Consider the following 19,798-nt stretch of genomic DNA (forward strand, 5'->3'; position numbering starts at 1 on the left):
CAGCAAGCACGACATTAAATGTGACGACGGTGGTTTTTCCAGCGTAAGGTAAACTTGTCAGGCTCTGCGGGCGGCGATGCTGCGTACATTTCCTCAGTCGGAGAGGGGCCTTGCGCTGTTCTTTTTCTCCTCTTACGGCTTACTGCGGGCCCGCGCCGTGTTGAAATCGGTACCTCAACTACGGGGCCGTACCGGAAGTTTTTTGCAGCCTCCGCCATTGCGTTCCTTCTGGTTCCTTGCTTATCAGAGATGCGTACCGGCGAAGCCGAACCTCGGCTCGGGGTAGGACCGCCTACGCCGAAGCCAGCTACCGGCAGCAGCCGGCCCGGCGCAGGCGGAGCCGCGCGGCGCTCGGGGGCGGGGCCACGCGCGTGCGTTCCTCTCGGCGCCGCCCGGCGCTTCTCTATGACGTCACGGCGGCGGCAGTTGGCGGCGGCGGTTGGCCAGGTTGTCCATGGCCATCTGTCAGTTCTTCCTGCAGGGTCGCTGCCGCTTCGGCGACAGGTGCTGGAACGAGCATCCCCGCGGCGGCGGGGGCCGCCCTCACTCAGGTACCGGGAGGTGGGGAGATGGGCACAGAAGGAAGAAGGGAGGGAGGGGGAGCAAAGCCGCGCCGCGCTGCAGAGAAGTCGCCGCGGGCTGCGAGGTGAGGCGGTCGTTCGCGAAGCGTCGCTTCTGGGTGCGCGTGTCCGGCACCCGCGCCTCCTGCCTCCCGGCCGTAACTCGAAAGCGGCTCCCGAGCGCTGGAGAAGAGCCGAGAGGCGGCACCGAGCCGGCTGCGGTGCAGCGTTGCGGCCGCCGGACGGGAGGCGTGCCCGCGCCGACCCGTCTGGAAGCGCCGCGGGGCTCCTCCGCAGAGCGGCACAGCCGTTGCGCGGGCGCCCCCCGCCCGGACGGGACCCCCGTGTGCGCGTCCTGCGGGCCGGCCGGCCGGCTGCTGTGCGCGCGGGGACGCCGTGGCGGGGCTGCGCGGAGGGCTGCGTCGGGGTGACTCGCTGGGAGAACGTCTCGTTTCCGTCGGCGTTGTGCCAGTCGCGTCCCGTGTGAAACGCTTTGCGTCCTTTTTTCTTCCTTAGCGGGTCCTGTCAGAGGAGCCGGAGGAGGATGGGGTGCCGCTACCCAGAGATACGCGAACGTCATCCAGCCTCCTACATTTAAGCACGGCACGTGGGGTGGCAGCAGTGATGGAGGAGGATTCTCTGGCGCATCCGGTTTTGGATCCCAGGGCGACAAAAGCGCGGTCTTCTCACAGAACAGATTCTCTGCTTTAAGCAGTGCAAACTCTGGTGATGGCTTCAGTGATGAAGAACAGAGACTTTTGTAAGTGATGGCCCTGTCCCCTGGGAAGTGCCTGCGATGAGCTGTTCAACTGCCTACTGGCTTCCTCTGGATAATGGAGAGGATGTGTTCTGGGGGATGGAAGCTGGGACGTGTGGGGAGAACTGTAGGAAACACTGCTTCGTTTAATTATCTTGAGATCCGGAGATGCAGGAAGAAAGCAATCTTTGCTTTGAGGCTGGGTAGGGCAGCTGGACAGCTGTGATCTTAGGAAGACAGTATGGTGTTTAAGTTGCCCACAGGAGTGTAATGAAGGAGAAGCTAAGATTTCAGTGCTTGAAATTAAAGGCTCAAAGCACCTTAAATGGCATTTCAGCCTGTTAAAATTTGAGCCTTTAGTTGGCTTAGTTTCCCTGATATTAAAGATAATACATTATTCTACCTATATCGAATCTAATGAGACCTGGTTTCAGACCCAGTTGAAAGTGACCAGCGTGCTCATACCCATTACCAGGCATGTGGTGAGATGCAACAAGCAGTGTGATTTCCTGCAGAAATAGAGCTTTGGAACCTGGAAAGTGAGCAGCGCTAGCACCTGCAGTTACTTTTTATGATTATGTTAAGAAAATGTTTAACAAATTATTTACCTGGCTTCTGAAATGTAAATGTATGTAGTATTGCAAACATCTGAAATATTTGCAGTTAGTATTTAGTGACCTGCTTCTACTCTTTAACCTCCACTTTAACCATTGGGCTTTCGTTCTTTTGCTGTAGCTTCTGTTGTGCTTTTGCTAAGTTTGGATTTCAGTGCTCTTGATTGTTTAGCAAAATAAAAGAAAAAAACATAGAACTCTTCTCATCTCCACTCCCCTTTACGGAGTTTTGCTTTTCAGTACCACACGTGTTCATTCATATTGTAAAATTAGCTGGTACTGAGAAGGTTTTCAATTTTATTGTGGTCAAACAGCTTCAGGGAAAAACCTGTAACAGTGTATGCTGCCAAGGATTAAAAATGCCTTGTGTGGTTTTGTTTCTCGTAAAGATCTGATGTGATTTACTTGCGGTTCGATGATATGGTAAAATGCTTTGTAGGGAATCTGTGTGTCCAGCAGAGTGACTGTTGTGTCTTTCACAGATAACTGAATACTTCAGCTGTTCCCTCTGAGCAGCGTCCTATGGAATTCATTTGAATGGCTTTGGCTATTGGAGTTTGACTTTGCTTTTCACAGTTTTGCTTCTGACCGTGTAATTTCTTCTTTTGTTGTTACGTTTTGTTTTCTAGTGACTGTATAGCAAAAGACATGGCAAGCTGGGAATCATCTAGACAGTGGATGTTTTCATGTTACTCACCTATGAAAGATAAGCCTAATGTTACAGGTAGGTAACATTTTGAGCGTTGCTGAGTGCTGCTACTGTTTGGAATGTATTTCTATGCTTGTCCACACTGCCGTGCCTCAATGTAACCACTTGCAAGGTGATGACTTGCTTTGTGATGCAGCAGGTAGGGCATTACATTATGGTATTTGTGTGTTTGCACCTCCAAAGTTGCGCCAGGAGTCCTTTTTGCATCTCCAATCAGAACTGGCTTGTCACAGGTGGTGTAGCAAGGGCAGTTTCTTGTAAAACTCTGAAGGGCAATTTTGTATCTTTGTTGTATTTCCTTTGGAGCATGTTGATTGTTTGCCTCCCTGCAGGTTTTCAAGATTTCTCACCTGAGGAGGTGCGTCTGGAGTATTATAAATGCAGTGCAAACAGTAACACTGAGAACTACGTAAGTATTTAAAACTGACCTTTTGTGTGGGTGCGTTCAAGGTAGGTAGACCTGCTGGCCTGAATGTTTTGCCATAACTGAGCAACCTGGTCTGGCTGTAGGTTCCCTGTTTGTTGCAGGGGATTTGGGTCAGATGACTTTAAAAGTCCCTTCTGACTCAAACAGGTCTATGATTCCACCTTCTTCTTTCTGATAACTGCGTGACACAGGCCTCACAAATTATGCAGGTACAAAATGTATTATCCAAAGCATGAGTTTCTGTGCATCATGTGGGGCAAAACCTGTATTTTCCAGTCTGTTTTATATGAGCTGATAGCAAACAACGTGATCTCTTAGCATGTGACTAGACACAAAAGAATTACTGATGTTTGTGGTGCAAGATTCTCTTGGAAAAATTAAGAAATCCAGTAATAAAAATACTCAGCACTTTGCTCTTGGAAGCATTTGGAACATGAGTTGACTTTTTTTTTCCAGGAAAACTGAGGTAGGCAGAGCTTCAGTTGTGGTGTTTTTGTAAATTTAAGTGTGGAAATCTCTGAAAAATATTAATCACTTTTCTTACGTAGCACTTCAGTCATAGTTACTAAGGCACAGGTACTATTTATTGCTGCGTAAGTTGTGTGCAGCAGTCTGTTGGTTTGCAATAAAGGAACTGATTTAAATTAAGCGAGTTCATTTCTGCAAAGCTAAAGATTTTAAGGTGAAACTGCTAAAATATTTGGAATTGTTCTGTTTTGAAAATGGCTGTTGTTTCTCTGCAGACGTGATAGAAGCTAAGACAGACTTAGGGCATGAGCTTAAGGATTGAGCGCATATGTGGGTGGGCCAGAAATAAAACAAGAACAGAAGAGCTTCGTCTTTTACATTTCAGACTTGTGGTTTTTGTATTCTTTTGCAAGCACCCTATTCAGATAGTGATAGAGCCTCAATTTAGAAAGCTCCAGGAAATGTTTTAAATCTTACTAGTTTTTATCTTCCTAGTTTTTTTTTTTAATAACACTTAATAAGAGCATGTTTGTGTTTTCCCATGTTTAGATAAACTCTGTCAATCAGTTAGTGCAGCAATGGAGAGACAGGCTGCAAGAGCTGAAGGCTTTAAATGCCTCAGGAAAAGCATCCTTGGTAAGTGTTAAAGAAAGGTAAATTATTTCTGTTCCTGATAATGCTTTTCTCTTAAATCTTGAGCGGAGGTTTTTCTGACAATTCTGTTTTTTAGTCAGATTTTTTAGTCAGAGCCAATTAAGCTGTCTTGCTTACACCAACATTGGTTTCTGGTTGAAAGGCTGTTAATGAAACAATTTCTAAGGCACAATAGTTATAATATGCAACCTTGTTTTCAATAAAGACATCTTGCAAATTTACTATAGATATTGCTGCTGTTATCAAAGGATTTTCCTGCAGTCTTACTACTAAAGTAGGTGACAGGTATTGCTTTGAGCATTTTAGGATACAGACTTACTACCAAATACATGTGATAGTGCATCCTTGTTTGTGCCTTAACACCTGAGGCTTGAGAAAGTTTCATTCCTACATTCAGTGGCAGTTCTAATGGTAAATATGTGAACTGTTCTGAGTATCTCAACCGTGATGTGCTTTATTCTGGCACTGCAGCCACAAGAAAACATCTGGCAAAAAAAGGGTCTGGCTGACCAGCGGCATGAAGATCTTGAGAGTAATCTTAGAGTGCTCCTGGGAGCATTAAAGAAACTGGAAAGGTTAAAAGGAGTAATTACATGAGGGAGTAATTGCAGTTTGAAATCTGCACTGTCCCTATTTCAGTATGTTTTTATAGGTGATAGAAGAGTTTGAGCGAATACTTGAGCACTGTGCAAGTCAGATGAACATGGAAGTCTGTGAACACAGCTTAGGTTCATCAATCTACCTTTCTCTAGAATCATGAAATCAATGAGTTGTTTGCAAGTTGTATTATAAATGAACCTTATTAGTTAATTAAGGAAAGGAGTGAATAAGGGTGATTCCAAGATAGCAAGGCAGTAGCTGGATCTCAGTTTTGGAAAATTATCATTATGAGCTGCATGGAAATACCTGTACTTTCAGTTTGTGTCTTGATCATATAACAATTGTGAATCAGGTGTGTCAGAAGAGGACACTCAGCAGAACAGTTCAAGCCAATATTCAGTGATCAGGGAGATGGTGTAAGTCAATTTAGGTGATGGCTGCATGAAGTGCATTGAAGTTTCTGTAATGTGATTTGGAGCCCTTACTCTGTTCTGAAGCTAAAAAGGTGGGGTCCAGACTTCAGCACAGATGGTTGTTGTGCAACACTCAGAGAGCAGACTGAGATGAGAATGAGAGCTCCAAGAGATTTTGGTAATTACAATTACAGATTTATGCTTCTAGGGTGTTTGAGAGAATAGCCTGAGAGCATTTTCTTTATAGCTGCAATAGTTTGTGATCAGTGTCTAATTAACTTCGTCTGAGTAATGTTAAAATGGATGGCACATATACATTTTCGTGTTAAGCACTGACTGAAAGATACTTGCCTGTGTTGGAATGTAGTTTTCACTTATGTATTTGGAATTTTTTTAAGCTATCTCAGTTGAAGAATGCAGTCAGTCAACCGTTACCTTCTCTTGGATTTGGAGGACAGCAAGCCTCAAGCTTTGGTTTTCCAAGTAAGTTTCATGCATAAACAACCAGCACTTAAACAGATATTTTTAAATGTTCTTCTGCGTTTTTGAAATGCAGCAGTGTTTCAGTATCACAGGTGGACCCATTCTGACCATCCTTATACATTTCATAATTGCAGGCTTTCCAGTGAGGAGCAGCAGCAGCAGCAGCAGCGCTGCCAGTTTCTCCTTTAAAGCAAATCCCAGTGTTCCTTCTGGAAATGCTACAGCTTTTGGGAGCTCTGCTGCCGCCTCCAATCCCCCTACATTTGGTGTGACGTCCTCCCACAGTGCTCCCACTTCTATTGGGTTTGGCAGTTCTTCAGCTCCATCTGCAGCCTCTTTCTCATTTAAAACTTCTGGAACAACCAGTGGCTCTGGAACTTCTGGACTCTCAGGCTTTGGAAATTCTGCTGCTGCAAACTCTTCAAGCACTGCTCCACTTACAGTTTCTGGAACCCCTAATGCAGCGACAGGAACTTCTCAGTCAGGTGCAAGCAATACTTCAGCTGCACAGGCTGCCAGTGCCTCTGGACATAACGTCACAGCCACACCTTCTGCAGTCCTAAATGGTATCACATCAGACAAGTTATATACACCAAGGAGTGAATTAACAGCTGAAGAGTTGGAACAGTTTGAAGCCAAAAGGTTCACACTAGGAAAGATACCTCTTAAACCACCACCCGTAGACCTTATAAATTTTTAGACCTCCAGTTTATTCTGAACATAAATGTCTTAATTGTTGTTCTGTGACACCTCCAATAAACAATGTTGTGATGGAGTAGTGAATTGGAATGCTTTCCTCTGACTAAAATTTTCATTTAGTCTCTTACTTTTTTGTAGTAATACACTCTGTGATACACACCAACAATCCCTGTTTTTCTGCATAACCCACCAAGTGAACCCAGGTCCCTGTGCAAAAACAGTTCCACGGAGAGGTCTGCCCTTTCCAGAAACTGGGAAGACCCAAACCGTGTTTCCCAACATGTTCTTTACATGGTACTGCAGGGAACTTATCTCCCTGTACATTATGTAGGGAGCTGGATTGGGTAGAACCATCGTGATGGATAGATCCACGAATATGGTCCAACCAAGTGGCTTCTGCCAAATGCTGCTCCCAATGCTTAAATATTCCACCACCCATTGCTTTCAATACAGTTTTAACAATACGTTGTACCATTTGATTTTTTACCAGAGACTGGTGCATGTGAGGGGATATGATCAATCCACTCAATGCCCAAGTATTTCCAAGGGAATTTTTGAAATGGGTCCCATTTTCTGACTCAATTCTTTCTGGAGTGCCATGTCACCATAGGACTTGCTTCTCCAGACCTTGGGCAGTAGAATGGGGTACTGCATATGACACCCAGTTGTTGCCTCCACAGTAAGCACATAACGCTTACCATCGTGAGTTCGTAGCAAGGTGCCACACCTCCCCATATTTATACTTTCACCATCACCCTTCCCCCAGAGAGGTTTCATTTGCTTGGCTTAATTGTGGCACATATGTCACAGTCATGGATAACCTGAGTAGTAGTATCCATAATTAAATCCACCCCTTGGTCTCTAGCCCATTTACTCGGTGCATCTCTTCCTTCACGGCCCAAGGTTTCATGGGCCCACCAAGCCAGAAATAATTCACCCTTGTTTTGCCAGTCCAAGTCCATTTGAGCCACCTCAATTTTGGCAGCTTTATGTCCTTGGTGGTTATTCTGGTTTTCTTCAGTAGCTCAACTCTTGGGCACATGAGCATCTACACAGCGCACCTTTACAACCGTATCTTTCTTTGGGCAACTTTCCCCAGTTCAGCAGCCCAAATAGGTTTACCCCCTCTTTGTCAGCTGTTTTGTTGCCACTGCTGCTGTTGCAACTGCCCCATAAGGCAGCTGCCACCATCCATGAGTCAGTATAAAGACTGTATAAAGTATAAGGACTCTCCCCACACACCCCTCCTCTTCAGTAACACCTAAGGTGAGCTGGACAACCATTACCTCTGCGAAGTAGCTCAATGCTCCCTTACCTTCAGTGGGTTCTTCAACTCGCTGTGTGGGGCTCCACACTGCAGCTTTCCATCTGCAGCACTTCCCCTCAATTCGACATGGCCCATCAGTGAACAGGACATATTTCTTTTTGTTTTTTGGCAATTCATTGGATTGTGGGCCTCTGTAGCATGCAATATTTCTCCTGATGCTGTTCCAAACATTATATCCTCAGGCCAGTCTGTGATCACTTTTAAGATTCCTGGACTACTGAGGTTCCCCACATGACATTGTTGTGTAATCAACACAATACACTTACTCCAAGTGGCACGAGTAGCATGATGGGTGAAGGGAGCCTTTCATGCAGTTGAGCTAACAAGGGGTTAGCTCACCCCTTCACAGTTGCTTAGGGAGATGGGGAAGGGAAGTCAGGTGGGAAAAAAAAAAAAAGAAAAAGAAGGGTTCAGACAGCAGCCATGAACTCCCTCACACGCAACTAAGATCCCTCTCAGTTGGAGTGTAGTGCTCTTCAGACCCTGTGTGCCCAACTCCAGAACCCCAGGGGTTCAGCTTTAGGTCTCTCCTGAGGCTCTTTGCCACAGACTCCAAGTGGGACCTTTGTCTCCAGCAGCAGTGTAGAGGATGTTCTTTACATCCTGTCCCATCCATACTGGCCTCAGTGCCACGGCTTGGGCTATCAGGGTATCAACACGAATGAAGGAACAAGGGTGAGGAACGGAGCTTTCACAGATGTCTACAGGTAGACAGAAAAAAATGTAGAGTTGTAGGGCACTGTCTGTAGAAGAACTTGCAGTTGTTTAGATGAGAAAAAATGTAGATTGAGATACAGAAATCTCATTCACTGAGGACTGCTGCATTTCAATCTGTCACTGTAGAGCAGCTTGGCTACTAGAAATTCAGAGAGCAGCCAAAGTGATGGACAACTGGAAGCAAGGCTTTCTTGGAAGCAGAGAAATGAGTGGTGAAAGCAAAGGCTGTATGATGGAATGGCTGTCCTGTTTGGGGTACGCTCTCAGAAGAGGGGAAATTGAATTTTTAAAGCACCTAGACTAGTAAACCTGAGTACTGAAGTCCTTCCTCAGAGACATCTTAGGCAGCACATTTCCCCCCAGGAAGTCCTATTAACCCTCTGTTAAGGTCTGGCCAGGCCAAAAGTAAAACATTGGAAACAAACTCCTCCCTGTAGGCTAGCAGCACAAGTCCTCAGAAACCAGAGGCAAGCACTGCACAAACAGTTCTGATCCCATACCTTTGAACTAAAACACACCAGCATTTGTGAAGGGTGACAAGGGTGCAAAGCAGAGCATTGAGTGCCAGCTCTGCTAGGAAAGACTGAGGGCTCTGGCTGTGAACAGGGAACCTCTCCCCATTCACTTGAAAGAGGCAGATGAGCTCTAAAACTGCAAGCAAATACACTCCTCAGTTCTGAAACTCTCACACACAATTGTTTGCTTTCCCTGATAAGGATAGCCAAGTAGAAGAACAAAGAGTAGTTATCAGTAACTCAGCCCAAGGCTGTATACTTATTCAACCCACAGTGCTGTTGCAAGTTTTCAGCCTGTTCTGCACAATAAAGCTAGGCACTCCTACCACATGCTGTCATGCGACAGGCTCTTTGGTGGGGCTTCCCCTCCTGCAATATGGTAAGAACAGCTCTTATGTCAAGGGAGAAGAGCAAGAACAGCAAGATTCAAATGCCAGCAGGCTGATCAACATTTTTTCCCTTGTTACACAGATTGCTTTGTCTTCCATGCTTCCCTGGACAGGCAGGGAGTGGGATTTACTCCTACTAGGTCACATGAGAAACGAGTTTTGCATCTTGCATCTTCCAGCAGGAGGATCTGTTACATTGCTAAATGCAGAGCAGTCAGCTGAAAAATGAACTGATGGATTTAAAGCCCCTGTAGCAATCGTATCCTATTCCACCCAAAATTCTGTTTCATTATGGGGGAACACTCTTAGGAGGTGTTTTCCAGTGAGTATCACAGAATGGCCAAGGTTGGAAGGGACCTCAAGGATCATGAATCTCCAACCCCCCTGCCCCATGCAGGGCCACCAACCTCCACATTTAATACTAGACCAGGCTGCCCAGGGCCCCATCCAACCTGGCCTTGAACACCTCCGGGGCATCCACAACCTCTCTGGGCAGCCTGCTCCAGCACCTCACCACTCTCTCTGTAAAGAACTTCCCCCTGACATCCAACCCAAATCTTCCCTCCCTCAATTTAAAACCATTTCCCCTTGTCCTGCTGTTATCTACCATTTCAAAGAGATGGCTCCCCTCCTGTTTGCAGGCTCCCTTTAGGTACTGAAAGGCTGCAATGAGGTCACCCCGCAACCTAACTGGATTAACTATGAAGATGAAATAATGCCAAAGTCACATTAAACTGAAATAGTAGCAATTTGTATCTGCTATATAACAAAATACAAAAAAAAAAAAAAAAAAAAAAAAAACAAAAAAAACCAAAACCCTTCAAAATGTAGAACAAAACCTGGCTTTGGATGACTGCTCACACAACAGCAGTTGTTGCTTTATACTCAGGGCAGAAATATCCTTACAGTGTCTGTCCCACTCGTGTCCTTTCAAGATACGGGATTTAAACATGTGAATGTGGTATTTCTTACAAAACAGTTACCCTTAGCATTCAATCATCTTATATAATCACTGGTCAGCTTCTCCTGCCTGTTCTTCTCTATCTTTGCCTTGTACTTCTCAAAACCTATGTAGAAAAGCCAGAGACACGAAAGCTCCCTCCGCCAAGAGCATTCTTTTGGTGTTCCAGATATCCAACCAAAACAGGACAGAAGGTTTATCCTCTTGAAACGCACCAGTGTGATGACATACCTTCCTGCCTGACTTGTCCCCTGGGCCTCAGCCCTTTAGTACAGGGCCTGCTGCAGGAATGGTCCCATCCCAAGACATGATGGGGAGGCAAAAAGCTGCACCAATGCTTTGTCCTTGGCCCCAGTGTGCCACCCAGGGCAGGGTGGGGACACCTCTGGGAGCCCCCTCCTTTAATGAGCATCACCTTTCTGCTGACAGCTGCTTAATTATCTGTTGGCATTCTTCTATTTTTTGCTCGGAGCAATGTTGTACAGAGAATAAGAGAGGAAGAATGGCACAAAGTATCCAGCAACTTTGCTGGAAGCATACTGAAAATCCCTGATGCTACTAGTGGAAGAGGAAGAGGAAATAAATTGCATTTTACAGCATTCACACCTCACATGCCAGGCAACCTCCAGAAAGGATGCTGCAGAGCTGCAGTGCTGCCTGTTGGCTGTCTAAAAATTACTCTGTGGAAGTAGAACTCCCAAATGTCAATTTAAGTATCTGACATCGTGCACAAGAGCCAGAAGACTGCTGAGTCCAATTCATACTGTTTTCTGTTTTGCAGTCAAATTACTCAATCATTTTAGCAGGTTTCCTAAGAAAATAACATGGTTTTGATTAGACTGTCTGATCATCTGTCTGTCATTTCTTCTGCCCCAGTCCCTTTTTTAAATCCCTTTGGCCAGCTTCCTACCAGTCAAGTCTCAAAGATTATTCTACTCTAATAGCTGCAAGAAGAATTAGCAGCTGGATGAGGAGGGAGACCAAAATTCGTTTTGCAATTGAAAGAAAAACAAGTAAAACTCAGCTGCTATTAACATTGCTGGCAGCCGGCTGGCTGACCAGCACCCTTGTAAGTACTTTACCAGGCTTCTGCCCTACTGAGGTGTTGCAAAGGACACCAATCTATAGAAAGTTGAATTTCATAAACATGTTCTGTGGGTCAAAGCCAACTTGTTTTAAACACAAAAGCAAAGTTCTGTCACTTCCAAATGTGAAGTTAACCCAAGACTGAAGATTAATACCAAAATGCTATGTTTGTAAGTTCAGATAATATAAACTGCAGCTCTCAGCTCCTTGCTGGTTTGCTAACTTGCTACTGATTTCATACTTAGTTAACACTGGTTAAATTATCCATAATGCAGCAGCTGTACCAATGGATCCCAGACCCTTTCCCTTCTAGGACCCGACATGTGACTTCCTCACCCCTCAGAGCTGATGGGAGAACAAGACGCTGGAAAACAAGCTTTTGCAGTTCTACTAACAGACTGTGAAGGATATCTCACTTAAAAGGAACTGGAAATTACTATCTGACTAAACCAAGACCTCTTTTTTCCCCTCCCACTACTGGCCACAATTGTCACTAACCCTTTATCACATGATATAACATGGTATACAATTTCTCTTGCTCTATCTTGTGGCAGAGGAAATCACGTTTGCCAACACACGTGGAGATTTTCAAGACATTTCACAAATACTCAGGTTGTTCTGAAGCAGGTGCTGGCCACACATAGCAGTTGTCATCCAAAAATCAGGAAGAATTCTCTAACTCCATTAGAAAACAGCATTCCTTTATTCCTTACAATGCATACTGGGTGATTTGATCAATTAAGCACACCTTCCCAGAGTTCAAGTTCTACATTTAAATAGTTAACACCTACATATGGAATACATCGCACACTTATTCATTCTTTCCCAAAACTTGTTAATATATGCTAATATCCTTCTGAGTGTGCATGGTAGTGGCCTCCAGTGGTCATAGATTGCTTGCTTACTTCTCAGTTTTCCATCATCAGCTTCACAACAGTGACTTTCGGATGACTTTTAGCTGGTTTTCCCCCATTTGGCAAATTCCCATTGCTTGTTAGGGCATAATGAGCAACTTTCTCTCTTTGAGCACTGTAACTCAGAACAATATACCAAGGTAATACAATATATCCAAGGTAAAAGTCCTTGCACCTGGTGGATGCAAAGATAAAAGTAGCCTATTGTGGCTCCAGTAATCCTGTGAGGCAAGATCACTGAGAAAAAACAAGGTTGTCCACACACCAACCAATGCTAAAATGGAAAGTTTTAGAACTGGCACTCATTGATTCCATTCACTAAACTAATATATTAGTCCTTAAACTAATATACTGATCCCTATTGCTAAACCACCTTATATCACAGCTGAGGAGACTTGCAACTTATTCATTCCTCTTCCAGCCTTAAATCTAACAAATTCTGCTCCTAAGCCTTACAATACAAGGCAGTCTGAATGTGAATGAATTCCAGAGTGAGATGTTTTTTCTGCTCACAACCTAAGCTTTCCAGATGGCGACCTCCTGTGCAGCTATCCTACCAGGCCAGTCAAAGAAGAGTTGCATGTCTCAAGCATAAGACAATAAAATAGAGAGCAGAAAGGCACCAGATAAGACCTCCTGCCCCCTGCATGTCTCCCTGTGGCTGTGCTGTGGGGCACAGCCTGCCTCCTGCTGGCTTCACCTACAGCTCACTGTGGCCTGCAGGCCAGGTGCTGGGGGTCGGGGGCCAGAAAGGTCTTTACAATAATACTGATACCACAAGGACCATGGAAGATTGTGCTGATCCCTAGCAGAGAACTGCACCTCTGTGTATCTTTCCCTGTCTGCAGGCATGTAGGTTCCACAGAGGTTTGGGTTCTGGCTCATCAAACCACAAGATGCAATCTGATGGCAATGCTTGCCCTCATTCCCTCCTGCCACACTCCCTTCCAGGCTCCTGTGTGAGGCTGCCTGCGTTGGCCAAGCTGGAAGCTACCAAACATTGCCTGCTCAGCTACCACAGCGTAAACAGAAGAACAATGTCTGCTTGCAATCAGTAAATGTTAGGGATTACAGGGAGGCTGCCTTCCTGAAGGCCACCAAAGCTCACGTGGCAGAAACTGAGGCCACACTGCAGAACCACGACAGCTGCACAGGACAATCCTGCTGCCACTCTGCACCTGGCTCCCTGGATATCAATATATGCTCATGAAGCGCTTAGCACAAAGTAGTGAGAGTGGATCTTGCCGACTACATACTACTGTGGCCCTAATGTTAAGTGGTTCCATTACCAAGTTTATTTTCCTGGTTCTTAATTACAGAGAAAGCTGGAAAGACGTGCACATCAAAGAAATCCTTTTCCCTAGCCAGATACGTCTGTTTTTCTCCCGCAATATTTTTAAATTCCACACCCTGTTCAGTTTGAAAACCTGCTCTGAGGTGCTGGGATTTAAATCACTACACATTTACCTGAAGCTTTGAAAAATACATGAAAGGTAACATGGACTGGTACAGAATTTCTTCCATGTAATATTTTTCAGGTACATAAGAAATGGAATTAAACATCCTCCTATTCTCCTAAGCTGTCCATCGCCAACCTGCAGGCCAATTTTTTAAACTGAATTTTAAAAATTCTCTGAGAAGAACATTATGTATTTTGAACCACACTCGGCATGAATTCTGAAAAACATTATTAGCAAAGAACTCATGTGCATCAGCTCTTTTCCTACACAACCTTCTGCAAAAACATTGCAAAGTGAATAGTTTTCATTTCTTAACAGTTCTTAAGAACCAAGTTTTAATCAGACCTAGCCCTTGAGAGCCAAAGCCTTCCTTGTGCATTGTGGAAGTTTATTTTAAGCAGAAGCCATATCAAAGCTCTGCATGAGCTGCAGACCCTCACCCAGCAGGAAATGACCTTCCTTCAGTTACACATAACCTGAAGCTTTAAATATATCTGTAGATATTTAAAGTTAATAACTGCTACAAATACATTATGAGAAGGAGTTGTGTACAATACAGAAATGCATGAAAATCATTCAGAAGGATGATTTTTACACCATAAAAACACCATAAATAAATACAATGCAGAGTTTGTACATCCTCCTACTTTTAGTACATCTGTGACAGTGAGGTGGGGTCTGTAATTTGGGCAAAAATTTCACAAAGATTTTCTTTGCTGGGGCTTTTGGCCCTACCTGAATGAACACACAGCCTTGAAGCCCTCCAGTAAAATCTACCCAACATCCAAAGCACATGAATACATAACAGCGTAGATGTACTCCCTGTACCTTTTCAAGACATTAAAGGAACTTTAACTCTTGCTACATTTGACTTCAAAAATTTCATAATGCTGTTTGCTCCCCACTTTATTTCTTGATGCTATAATTAATGTGTTCTAATTAGTGCCCTGAAGAAACAGCACTAAACTCTTAATGGAAGACTCTGTGATTTTAATGGAGGCTTTTTTTTCCCCCCCCCCCCTCACAGAATTCAGATGGCCAGAGACAATTTTCAAATGCTTAAACAGAGGAGCAGTCATCATTATATTGTCCATTCCAGAAAGAGACAGTGTGAGCTCAGGGGAAGATCCTGCTGAGTTATTCAGAGGAAAGAAAGCTGGTTTAGGGTACTTCAGTGGACTCCTCCACCCAACACAAGCATCATCTTTGTTCGTTTTCACTCACAGCCTTCCCATTTCAGATGAATTAAAGGAAGAGGAGGAAGACTTGCAGACCCTCCGCAAAGCCTACCCAAACACTAGCAATGTTTTTCCCCATTTGTTTGGGGGGGGGGGGGGGGGGGGGGTGAAGAAAAAAAAAAAAAACAGAACCCTTCTCTCTATATTCTCTCCTCAGTTATGTGGCCCTACATGTTACTTATGAAGATTTTGCTCTCTCTTCAACCACACAGAGAGACAGGCATCCTAAGTGAGCATTGTGCTAAGTGTGGAGATGTGAGCATTGGCACTGTGAGTGATCTCCAGCGGGCTTTTATACTCAAATAGATTACTTCTGCTTAAGAATGTAAGCATCCATATGTTCCATAAACATGGGCAATTTCACCAATTAAAATCATGGGAGGGAGGAGGAACATAAATGTTTATCAGTGTGAAACCCAAGAACTCAGAGGTCACAGCAGGAAAACAGCTTCAGTGGGGTTGCAACTGCCTTTAAACTTCTGAATTTCATCCCTGACTACGCCACCATTGGAGGGAGAAGCTCTGGCTTAACATTATATCCTAAACAAACTGAACATGGTACTTTAAGCTAGGTACTACATTGCTTTGAATTTGTCAACTTCTTGATTTGCACAGAACTGGACTACATACAAATGCATTTGTAATTAATTTGCCCATCCTCAGCACCCATATGATGTCCTTATTTGTTACCAGAACACTCTTAGAAGGCAAAATGTTACTCAAACAGAAATGAGTAACAGGCTGGCTTGGTGGCTCCATCTTAGCAAATGCTGATTTTTCTTATGCTTTTAGTACTACACAGCACCATTCACTAGCCAGTTTTTAATGCTGAGAGGTATTGTGTATCACAATAATAGTAGAAACTGGTACTTGGGAATGCAGCAAAAAGAACAGCAATCTAAAGATCAGGTTATTTCTAAATAATTTTACATTGTTCTTAGTTCATAAGAATATATATTGTTGTGTTCATCTTATCCCTACTCTCATTGCAACTGCAGTGTAAAAAAAAAAAAAACAAACAATAACAAACAGAGCAAGTTTTTAGAGGACTGAAAGTACAGTCCATTTTCCTCCTCTTCACTTACACTTGTCATTTCTTTATTTTCTTTTCATCAGGGCTTCCTGATGAAGAAAATGATGAAAAAATCCCTTTTATTATTATTATTATTAACTTTGACATCATACATAGTACAGGATTAAATCTAAACTATTTGAACTGGAAGTAGCATCTCTAACTGAAGATAACAGTGAATCCGAATTATTTACTAACTGTTAAACTTCCCTCCACCTACAGCAAAACTAAGCCATTTGCAGTGAAGATGTAACCCCCCACATTGGGCAAGGAAGAGCTTTGTCCCTTTCAGGCTATGGCAGACAAACAGTAGAGCTTGGAGCAAGCAGCTGTAACTAAGCACATCCAAGGGAAGATTTGCTAAGCTATTTTGCTCTTTTAAGAGTGAGAACCACATTTTCTGTTATAGGATGCACACACATTTTCTTTACTAATAGTTATCAAGTCATTCAGCATTCCACATGCAGGCCTCATAGCTATTGCTATCAGCACTTCACACCTAGTAGACAGACAGTTCAGCCTTTGTATTTTGCTTAAGCCACGGATCTCAAGTGTGCTGCTGTATTAAATCAATTTTTTGGTTCTTGTAGAGTAAGAGTTATGTTAGGTTTTCCAGTACTGGCAAAGAAAGCTGAAATAAAACAACCTTAATCCAATACAGATTTAAAACAGGATCAGTGCAAATTTACTGCTTGCAACACAGGAAATATAAATGAAGTATGTCAGTGTTCAAGATGAACTAAGAAGACATTCCAATACACATAATGTATGTAATATTATATTTGTCCACCTACAAGTGATTACAACTGTTAAAGATTTTGGCATATGATTTCTGGCAGTAGAGCATTAAAAAAAATAATAAAATGTATATATACACACACACACAAATTTTTTAATACATATACATATTATTTAAAATATATATATATACACACACACCCCTCCCCCCATAGTGACCTTCAGAAAACCTTCAGTTTCTGTTAAAGCTTCTGCAGGTAGGAAGCCCTCTACCCATGGGTCTGGCCTCCAAGGAACAGGTGACTCTGATTTACTGCCACGTGCCAGTGGAGTCTAAATAATAACGTAGTCCAAAAAATGCAGGATTTTGCCCATGTTCTTGTTTTTTTAATATGCTAAAGAGAATGTTCTGCTAAAGTTCATCTTCCAGCACTTCCATTTTTTCTGACTGTTTCAGAGAAGTGCTGAGGTTAACTCTTGAGTAGTCAAGACAATTGCACTGGGCTGTGAAACAACATACCACCTTCTGTGCTGCGCCCTTGTAGCCAGCTCATAATGAATGGAACACAGCACATACCTCTGTACAAGAACAAGATATGATTTAGCATGTTAAGTTTACTCTGTTTCTTAGAAAACCTTTAAAGGAGCAGATTCTGACTCTGAGATCACTTTGCCTTCAGTGTCCTACCACTAACATGACTACACAGCTAATGTTTTCATAACGTATTATTCTCTTTACTACATTATTTTCTTGTTTAGGTTTTATTTGTCTGATTGGTCATGTATTATTTTTTAAAATACCCTTCTTCTTCTCACAGCCAAAATATCAGTAAGAGTCTTTAGGGAAAACTTTCAGCAATAGGATCTTTTCAGCAATAACTTGGCTGCTCTGTCTTGAGCTGATGGACACAGAATCTTCCTTTTACAGTCCCCACAAGCAGCAGAGAGGTCTGAATAGATTTCATTACAACATGGTATAAAACACGGGCACTACAGTCGTAATCATGCACTCTCACAGCAATTATCTGCCTCAACGAGCAGAGGATCGTGCCTTAATGAGTCATTGTGAGTATAAACCACATAACTAACCATTCATTAAACCAGTATGAGAAAAGCAGCACAGTAAAACCAATGTCCATACCGAAACAATTGGTGACAGCTCCACAACTCCACACAAGGCTCAGCTAAGGTATGCATCAAGCCAGCAACAGCTCACAGAGGCCTTTGAGGACATCAGCTAGAGACTGCAACAGGGATTACCACATAACAACTCCTCCTTGCATTAGCACCATACTTTAAAAACCTGCCTACAGACATTAAATGAGGCTCACCTGCTTCATCTAAACACCTTAAGAAAAGATGTGATATCTAAAGGACCAGCATCTGTTACTGTGCTTCAACTGCAACTGCTGGTCATCTACAGGAATTAACTCCCATCAGCAGGAAAACACATCTACATGTGGGGGAATGTGTGGGTTGGTGCAGATTTGTATTTCAGGGCTGAGCTCTTGTGGATTTTTTTTATGTCAAAAAGCTGCAGCCTTACCCTGATGGAATGACACCTGGGATTTCTATGCCTTCCTAAGAGCTGCTTTCACAAGGCTTCTGGGACACTATCCTAAATGTGGCTGTATCTGAGCAGCGAGGCTAGCATTAACGTGGAGGAAACAACAAAGACATCCCTAAAGAAGCAGAGGGATGGCAATGCTCATTCAAGTCTTTGCTTTAGGTCAAAAGTGACATCTAACACGTGAAAGATCCAGAATTCTATACCCTGGTCAAGTGCAAAGTTTGGGCAGCATCAGTGCTAACACAGGAGAGTAACTGTGTGGAAATGTCTTCCCTTAGAAAGTGGTACAATCTTGGCTGTAGCTTTAGCTGACAAAAAGAAATTAATAATAAAAAAATAAAAATATTTTAAAAAAAGGAGATACTGAAACTATTAAAAGCCATTTCACCTAGTTGTGAGGGTTAGTTTATTCTTCAGTGATGAACTGAGCTGGATGGCACCGTAAACTGATTAGGAACTTTTGTAGGGCTCTTTTTCCTCTCCTCTCTTCTCTTTTTTTTTTTCCCCTCTAAAACAAACAAACAAAAAAAGCAAACTGCTAACATAGTTTTATTTACGTGTTCAGTTTTCTCAGCTGATGGGCCCCTGTCCCTTGAGAAGTGAGACACAGGTGATTTCCTCCCAGAAAGGGAACTTGTGTAGTCTTAAGCAGCGTTCCCTCAAGAGACTCCAGGGAATGGCAGACAGTTTATACCTGCACATACCTGGTTAACTCAAATGAGATTGTCTCATTTTTGTGTGCTGGTTTGGCCAAAGATCAAGGTCATTCTTCAAATCCCCCCCTTTTTTTTTCTCTAAGTTCCTGTGAGAAGTGTTTAATAATTCTTGTACTTGTGTTGAGATGGAAGAGTGATAGCATGAGAACATGCCAGCTCTGTCACAATCTAGACATGTAGGTACACATGATTTGATCACACCCTGTCATCTGACAAGCCTTCAGGTAACAGAGATCTGTATCTCTTGGACAAGTTTTAATAACTGAGGAAATAAAGCTGTGAAGTACCCACCCATTTCTTTGTAAGATTAAGCCCCAAATCTCTCTGAATGTGTTTCTTTGCTGGAAGAACATTTAGGATATATTTTAAATATTTCTGCCTTTATAGATATTTAGTTCAGCTATTTTAACTGTGAAGGTGCTTCTCAAGGGACCAAGAACAATAATGTAAATTCTACAAAGTTAATTTAAGATCCAGTGATGATCAGCCAGCTTCAAGCAAGTCTTCAGTATTTCAGAGGAACTCCAAATGTAAATGGTGAAGTCAGCTGAGGCTGTGACACAGATCACTACTTCAATCACTTCAGCCTTCATTTCTAACTTCTACTGCTTTTCCTTGGCCTCTTTATTCCTCTCCTTACTCTTTTTTACATCACTATTCTTCCTAGTTCTTGCTTACATGGCTTCCTCCCCTTCTCTTTTCTTGCTAATG

At 43.2% G+C, this 19,798-nt stretch overlaps 1 protein-coding gene across 1 annotated transcript; it reads left to right on the forward strand.

Moving 5' to 3' along the window:
• The first annotated feature begins 387 nt into the window (after window positions 1-387).
• On the forward strand, window positions 388-10,149 carry NUP42 (nucleoporin 42). The gene is made up of 7 exons (XM_048950631.1): window positions 388-551; window positions 1,077-1,320; window positions 2,561-2,655; window positions 2,973-3,049; window positions 4,085-4,171; window positions 5,601-5,685; window positions 5,820-10,149. Exons 1-7 carry the CDS (start codon window positions 455-457, stop codon window positions 6,383-6,385), a joined length of 1,251 nt encoding a protein of 416 aa, XP_048806588.1. The 5' UTR covers window positions 388-454; the 3' UTR covers window positions 6,386-10,149.
• The last annotated feature ends 9,649 nt before the right edge of the window (window positions 10,150-19,798 follow it).

Source organism: Lagopus muta, chromosome 7, assembly GCF_023343835.1.
Source record: "Lagopus muta isolate bLagMut1 chromosome 7, bLagMut1 primary, whole genome shotgun sequence".
Taxonomy (NCBI): Eukaryota; Metazoa; Chordata; class Aves; order Galliformes; family Phasianidae; genus Lagopus; species Lagopus muta.